Source organism: Myotis myotis, unplaced genomic scaffold (genome assembly GCF_014108235.1).
Source record: "Myotis myotis isolate mMyoMyo1 unplaced genomic scaffold, mMyoMyo1.p scaffold_m19_p_9, whole genome shotgun sequence".
NCBI lineage: Eukaryota > Metazoa > Chordata > Mammalia > Chiroptera > Vespertilionidae > Myotis > Myotis myotis.
This window is the reverse complement of record NW_023416401.1, coordinates 32,407,674-32,415,396: the sequence shown is the minus strand read 5'-3', so window position 1 is coordinate 32,415,396 and position 7,723 is coordinate 32,407,674. Positions and strand designations below refer to the sequence as shown.

Genomic DNA, 7,723 nt, shown 5'->3' with positions numbered 1-7,723 from the left:
GGATGGACACAGACTCCAAAATGCTCCTGTGTAAATGACCTCGACTGACAGCACCCACTTTTTTTTTTCTTTCCCAGATGAAGAAGGGAAAATCAGTGACGCAGCCAGTCGTGGGGTCGGGTCCTCCGTCCACCCCAGGGGCACTGCAGCCGGTCGGGCCGGGAAGGCAGATACCAGAGCGGACTCCGGAGAGCCTGGGCTGGCTGCTGCGTGGGTCCGAGGGAGGAGGCCCTCCCAGGACCGCCGCCGTCCCGGGGCGGCTGACGCTGCCTGGGGGCGTTCCTGGGCGCTGGGGGCCGGGGAGTCAGGCCGAAGCCCCGGGAGGAGCCGGCCGGGGCCACGTGACGCCCAGAAATAGCCGCGGTGGCGGTTCCGCCAGCGGCGCCGCGAGGGAAAGGCGGAGCTGGAGGCCGCTGGCTCGGCGTGGGCGCGGCGGCCGGCCCCGGAGGATGCTGAGCCCCTGCCCGGACCGGTCCCGAGCACATGATGGCGATACGGGAGCTCAAAGTGTGCCTTCTCGGGGTGAGTCCTGCGCTGCCGCCGCCGGGGACACCCTCGACCGCGCGCCTCCCACGCCCCCTGCTTGCACCCCTCTTGTCGCCTGCACCCCCTTTTGTCCCGCGACCCCCGATTCCCCTTGGTCTGTACGCCCTCCTTTCCCCTCCCCTCGCCCCGCCCGTCCGTGCGCCTCCCTGGCTCCCCTAGCCCAGGCGCCCCCCGCATCCTCCCGCACCCCCTCGTCCCCTGCCCTCCCTGGCCGGTGCGCCCACCTGGTCCCGGTGCCCCTGGCCCTCCTCCCATCCCACAACCCCGCCGCGTCCCAGCCCTGTTGGGGTTCGGGTCCGAGCCTGCTCGGCTTTCTCCACTCGTTCCACCCCCGCCGGCCCGTTTCTCGGGATCCGCTCGGGCCTCGCGGGGCCGGGACCGGGGCCGGGGCGCCCGGGACCCTCCGCTGGAGCTAAGAGCGGCGGGTCCTGGCCACGGCCGGGCAGGGCTTTCTCCTCCACTTTTAATAATTTCCTTCCGGTGGAAACTTTTAGTTACTCGGACAAGACAAGGCGCCGACTCCTCTTTCGCCTCCCGGGGGCAGTTGGTTTAGTGACTTTTTAAAAAGAAAAGTCGGCGGAGGGTGGGGAAGCGCGGGGGGCTGCCCGGCTGGGAGGTGAAGCACGTACTGCGGAGTCTGCGCCTGGAAAACTTTCGTGCCCCCGATAAAAGCAGGATGAGCAAGCCCCTGTCTCCAGCTCCCCTTCCACACTGGGTCTGTCTGAGTCCGGGGAACGTGAAAGCGGCCAGAAACAGACAAAAACAAACACCCAAGCGGTGGGCCCCGACAGACCCGGCAGAGGACAGGGCAGCCCTTTGAAAACTGCCCAGGGAGTTCAGGGGGTGTTCTTTTCCTTTCTTTCCTTTTCTGGGAGATGGGGGTGAGGGCACTAAATTCCAGAATTACTTCTTTTGAGAGAGCTGGTTTTAAGCGGTGTTTGCAGCAGCCTTGGTGCCGGAACCTAACTGTACTGCCCTTGGCAAAGAAAGCCATTGGTCCCAAGAAAACCGTTTCCAGAAACAAGAGCAGCGGTGGGGGTAGACCCGTTCTTACGCGTCTCAAAGCAATGCTAACTGGTGTGTCAAGATGGATGTACAGGAAGTGTATAAAGAGGAAATGATTCTAGGCGAGGATTGACTTGTAGCAGCTCGGCGGGGTGTCCAGGCTCCGACTAGGCTCCTCTGGAACCTTTGGCAGAACGTGTTGCTGACTGTCTCCTAATTGCTGTCCTTTGCCAGAACTCTCATATCCACTGGGCTGTGGGGTTCCCCTCCAATTCCAGGGCATCTGGCAAACTGCGTGTTCCTCCCGCACAAACCCCCTGGCGTTCCTGCCCCCTGGCCGGCTCAGCCACAGCTGGGAGCTGATGGGATGCTGCTCTGGGCTTCCTCTGTTGACCTTTCTTAGTGTTTCAGGGGTAGGTTTCACTGTCTGCCAGGCTCTGTAATACAGTCCAGACATCAGTTCCAGGGATCCCATGGTTTCCTTGTGAGGAGTCATTTTGGACTCTTACAAGGCCTTCCAAGACTTAGAAGGAATGTCATGACCTAGGGAATATAGAAGCAACTTCGACACGTGTTGTGTGTGTCAGGCGAGGCCATGAGAATAAACGATGTAGGAAATATTTGGCCTCCTCTCCCCCTCATGTTTTCTCCCTTGTCATCTCCTTGAACGGCACAGGCCCTGCCTCATCACATGAACTATTTTCAAGTTCACTGTTTGATAAATCTCTATGTCTTTCTGTAAGGAAACCGGTCAGTGGAAAGGGCCCTGCACCAGGAGGCAGCTCCGGGGTTCCCATTCTTTCCCACTCACTAGCTCTGCAGCTTTGGATAAGTATCTCAGTCACCTCCTTTGTAAAGTGGCTATAATAACATCTTTTCTTTTAAGGCAGAGGACTGTATCAGATGATCTTCTTAGATATATGGGACCATTTCCTGCCAAGCTATGATTCCAGGTGACAGTGAGCAAGCTTGGGAGATGAGAAAGCTGGAAGGAATCCCTTCACCTCCTTTTCTCTTATCTCTGAGAACGAACCACACTCTTAGTGGTGTCCTGGACACAATGCCTCACCCTGGTCTGCTTGTTCTTTGCAGTGACTCTACTCTGTTGGTGTAGGAGTTTGAGCTTGGAAAAGGAGAACAGTCCCAAAACAGAGCAGGAAGATAATGTCTGAACAAACCGGGGCTTTGAAGTACCAGTCATATGACACCACTTTCATGGCCTTTTAAAAAAATTTTTTGAGAATGGCTCTAGGTTTTAGTCTTAGGTCAGAGGATATCTTACGTGAAAGGCCAGTGACCTTATTATCCACATCGAATAATATTTGTTAAGTCCCCAGGTTTCGCTGGTCCTGTCCCGGACAAGATGTGTGACAGGCTATATTCTCAATTGTTCACCCAAATAAGGTGATTTTATTTGGGTGAGAGAGCGTTTGGGTGAACAGTTGTAACTACCTTGGGTTTGTTCTCTTGATTTCAGGAGGAGGAGGAGGAGGAGGAAAATTGAAGGAGCGAGAGGAGAGGATCTTTCTTTTATTAGTTTCTCTGGGTGTGTATGGTGTACACTTAAAAGCATCATCAAGCTCCCTATCTGTGCAGAGTTGTTTATCTTTTGTTGATAAGTCAGAAGCCCTTTCAAAAATTTGACAGGAACCCTGAGCTCCTTTGCTGGTTGTGTCAGGAGATCTGTGAAGTGTTGCATGTGGCTAGCACTAAGCTTCCTGTTTTTTTATTAGCACTGCCACACCTCCCTGAAGTCTCAGTGTAACCAAGACCCTAGCAGGCACACCCTCTGTTGGGATCACTTTCTGTTGGGCCCTCTTGAGCAGGTGATGGAAAATGTGGGCCTCCTAATGGGACTCTTGCTGTCTCACTGGAGAGGTTGGGGGACTTTTTGTGCCAATTTTTAGCTTTGATGGCTTAGTGCTTACTTGGGGATGTGCTTCCCAAGGTTGTTTTAGGCATAGGTAGAGTAGACTTTTATCTCTCTTAGCCGTAGTCTCTTGCTTCCATGGTGGGGTCAGAGGTTCCTGGTAGGAAGGCCATTTGTAGCAGGTGGAAGTGAGAGTGGGCCAGATGGCATGTCTTCTCTACCTGTACCTGTGCCTTTCAGAGCCCTGGTGTTAGGGTAGGTCTGATCTTATTTCTTTTGGCGAATGCTCCCACATGGAATTGACAGTAGTCTGTGGAACATTCTCTGAATGCTTTGTGCTGTTGGAAAAACCAAGGACTCAAGCACCTTGGATTTCTTTAGATATCCTGTTATAAATTCTTGACTCTCATTATTCTTATGGGTGTACTTTCTCGTTTTTACCCCAAAGCCTTTGTGAATGACCTTTCTTGGGATAAGTTGGGCCATCTATTGGAAGCTAACCATACAGGAGGGTGTGTTTGATAGGGGTTCTAGCTGGATACCTAGGACCCTAGGTTTTTGCCAATAGTGTGCCAATGGTCCCACACTGTAATCTCAATTAGTATTATAAAGCATGTAGCTTAAAAACAACTCCCTTAAAAACAGCTAAGTATGTTAAAAAAAAAAAAAAAAGAACTAACAAAAACAATACTGAGGCAACAGCTGTTCCAACCCCAAAGGTGGAAAGCTTCCCAGTATGCATTTTTAACACACATTACCCCTGGCAAAAAGCAAAAGGAGAGAGAGAGAGCGAGAGCGAGAAGAAAGAGCAGGAGGAGGAGGAGAAGGAAGAAGAGGAGGAAGAGGAGGAGGAGGAGGAGGGAGAGGAGGAAGAAGAAAATAGAAGGAGCGAGAGGAGAGGATTTTTCTTTTATTAGTTTCTCTGGGTGTATATGGTGTACACTTAAAAACTACTTCTGAGTAGAATCCCAAAGAGATTTATATTTGGATTTTGGTTGTCTTGACAACATTTTAGAGATTTCTGCCACTTCCTCAACAGCTGAGTGGCATGGTGAAGAGACAACTGAAGACATTCCTGCTTCCGATAGGGAGCTTGATGATGCTTCTCTTTTTGGCCTTGTTGAATCTGTATGGTGTGGTTCATCACCTAGAAATCAAATACCTGGGATTTGGTGGGACATCTGAGCAGTGGGGGCTTCAGATACATATGTACAGGCCTTCACATGTGGTTCTTGAGGACACAAGAGTGGAATAGATTCCTGCTCACAGTAGGCATATCAGTCAGCGCTGTGTAGCCTCAAATGGACTGCTTTGAGCAATAGTGAGCTCCCGTTACTGTAGGGACTCTGTAAAATTACTTGAATTTGTTGGGTTCATTGGTGAAGGAATGAATATCCTATATAATAAAAGGCTAATATGCAAATCAACCAAACGGCTGAACAACCGGTTGCTATGATGTACACTGACCACCAGGGGGCAGGCGCTCAACGCAGGAGCTTTCCCCTGGTGGTCAGTGCGCTCCCACAGGGGGAGTGCTACTCAGCCAGAAGCTGGGCTCATGGCTGGCAAGCGGGAGCCTCTCCCGCCTCTGTGGCAGCACTAAGGATGTCTGACTGAGGGCTCCTGGACTGCGACAGGACTCAGGCTGGGCTGAGGGACCCCGCCCCCCCCTCCAGTGCACGGATTTCATGCACCGGGCCTCTAGTAAAGTATGGGGAGGACTGGGCTAGGCAACCATCACATTTGCTTTTCTTTCCAGTCTGAGATTCTGTTAACACACATATTTTTATTTTCTTTCCCAGAAACTAGCATTTCTTTAGGGGAGGGGTGGGTGGAGAAGGAGGGGAAAGAGGCTAGCAATATAATGCATTTTTTACTACAACTGATTCCTCTATTAAATTGAACCCCCGTGGAAAGTGTGGTTCAGCGTTGGTGGTACTGGGCAAGGAATCAACATAGATGATACAGACTCTCACCATGGTCCAGTCCAAGATGGCGGCCATCACAAAGAGGCAGCTGCAGAAGATGTCAATGTTGCCTTTGAAAAATCAACAAAAGATAAACAACTCTGCACAGAATACAAGTAGAATCACAGAACAGAAGGAAGAAATAGATATCAAAAAAGAAACAACTCCAGGAGATGCACGTGAGGACATCATGCTTGCAGATCCTAGCTGCTTAATGATACCTTATCAAATTTGCGATGTTTTTATTAGCCATTCTCAAGAAGAAACACAAGAAATGTTAGAAGAAAAATTTGCAAGAAGAAATTGATGACTTAGTATCTGGGGTGGAATCACTTCTCTGATTGTTCTCAGATTTGAAAGTTCAGTTGCAAAATTTGGGAACAACATAAATTTGGAAGCTGATGAAAGTTAACTATTTTGTAATACTTAAAAATTTTATTTAATAAACTGGAATACTGTTTAAATGATAATTTCCCTTCTTCAATGATATAGAGAGCAAAACTTCCTCTTTAAAATAGGTGCTGGGACATACAAAGATTTTGAGTCCATGAATGAGAAAAAGTCTTCAAATTTATTTATTTTATTTTTTAATCCTCACCCGAGGATATTTTTCCATTGATTTTTAAAGAGAGTGGAAGAGAGAAGGAAAGACAGAGAAATATTGATGTGAGAGAAACACAGTGACTGGTTGCCTCCTGCATGCGCCCCCACCAGGGCCTGGGCTGGGGAGGAGCCTGCAACCGAGGTACATGTCCCTGACCTGAATCAAACCCAGGGACCCTTCAGTCCACAGATTGATGCTCTATCCACTGAGCTAAACCGGCTAGGGCAACGTCTTCACATTTAATTGTGTCCAACAGGTTTAGCTAATTTTTAGTGCTTGCAAGTCAGTGCAACTATTATACATTTTTTAGTTTTTATAATTTATAATGTGTTTGAAAATGGAACAGGCATTTATTCACTCAGTCCTTTACCATTTATTGCATGCTTCTTTCATGCCGGGAGCTGTGGGTGTTTGATGCCTGTCTTCAAAGAGTACTCTGCTTTTCCCAGGATGTGGACACACTAGCAATGTACTACACTACATGGCCTGTGTTCCTGTGACAACACTTACCACAGAGCCATGCACAGCAGAAGTAACAGAGTGTGATGCTAAATATTGACTATCTTCCATCTTATTAGACATAAGGACAAGTGAGGAACAGAGTGTTTTAATAAAGGTTTGTTTTGAGTACCTGCTGTGGTGCAAGCTCTGCTAGAGATAGAAAGGGAGGGTGGGTCTCTCGTCCCTGCTTGTGATGGAGATGCCTGGTTGAGCAGGAAAGACAAGCATGTGCACAGGAACTAGTATCCATGGCATTTGTGATGCATGGGATGCTGGAGGTGCAGTAGGAGATGGTGGAGTTTAAGTTATATATGTTGGGTGCTGGGGAGGGAGCGATCTGGGAAGGTTTCCTGGAGTGGGAAGGATCTGAACATGCCTCAAAGGAGGAATGGTGGCATGGACCCCAGGCCCTGGAGGGAGCAGGTGTGGCCCCGGATCTCAGGTATTTTCTGGAGGGCTCATGTAGTTGGAGAGTGTAGGGAGGTGAGGAGCACAGCCCTCCCACTCCTGGGCTGACCGCTCTCCGGTTGATTCCACTCTCTCTCTAGAATGAGTTCTTTTATTTTTAACTCTGCTTTTCCCATGGCTTATTTTGAAAAATTTCAGATTTATCAAACAGTTAGAAGAGTAGTACAGTGAATTGTCTGTAGGCATCTCACATGGCAGGGCTAACGTTTTGCCACTCTTGCTTTCTCTTTCTAATGTATCTAAATAACAATACTTTTTCCCCCCCCTGAACCACCTGAAAGTAAATTGCAGACATTATAACACTTCACCCCTAAATACTTCAGTATATATCTTTTAGGAAAAAGGACAGTTCCCCACACAACTATAACAGCATTATCCCACACAAATGCAACAATAGTGCTGAGTATAGTGTCCATACTCAGCTTTTTCATTTGTCCCTAAATAGCCTTAACAGGTGTTTTAAAAAATTCCAGGTTCCATCAGAGATCATGTATTACCTTGGTTTGTCATGTCTCTCATCTAAAGCAATTCATCTCCTTTTTTTTTTTTTCCTACTATGACATTAGTATTTTTGCAGAATCCCAGGCCAGTTGCTTAGAAAGTCCCAAGATCTTAGTCTGATTGCTTCCTCATTGCTTCTTCTGGCTCAGCTTTTTGGCGAGAAGACAACAAAAGTGATGTTGGTCTTATTTTTTATGTGCTCATGTATAATATTAAAATATTCGTTCCCATTTACTTCTGTGACACTCATTCAGAAAATAT

The 7,723-nt window shown here is 48.6% G+C and overlaps 1 protein-coding gene and 1 pseudogene across 3 annotated transcripts in view; both read left to right on the top strand.

Annotated features, from left to right (window-relative positions):
• The first annotated feature begins 223 nt into the window (after nucleotides 1-223).
• Nucleotides 224-7,723, top strand: part of RAB31 (RAB31, member RAS oncogene family) — a 133,117-nt gene continuing 125,617 nt past the window's right edge. Inside the window, exon 1 of one of the 3 annotated variants that reach the window (XM_036321812.1) lies at nucleotides 224-522. In XM_036321812.1, the coding sequence (XP_036177705.1) occupies nucleotides 484-522 (39 nt within the window). In that variant the 5' untranslated portion in view covers nucleotides 224-483. The remainder of the gene's footprint in view (nucleotides 523-7,723) is intronic. The other 2 variants (XM_036321813.1, XM_036321811.1) reach the window with 2 other exon arrangements.
• LOC118663164 lies at nucleotides 5,320-6,039 on the top strand (annotated as a pseudogene).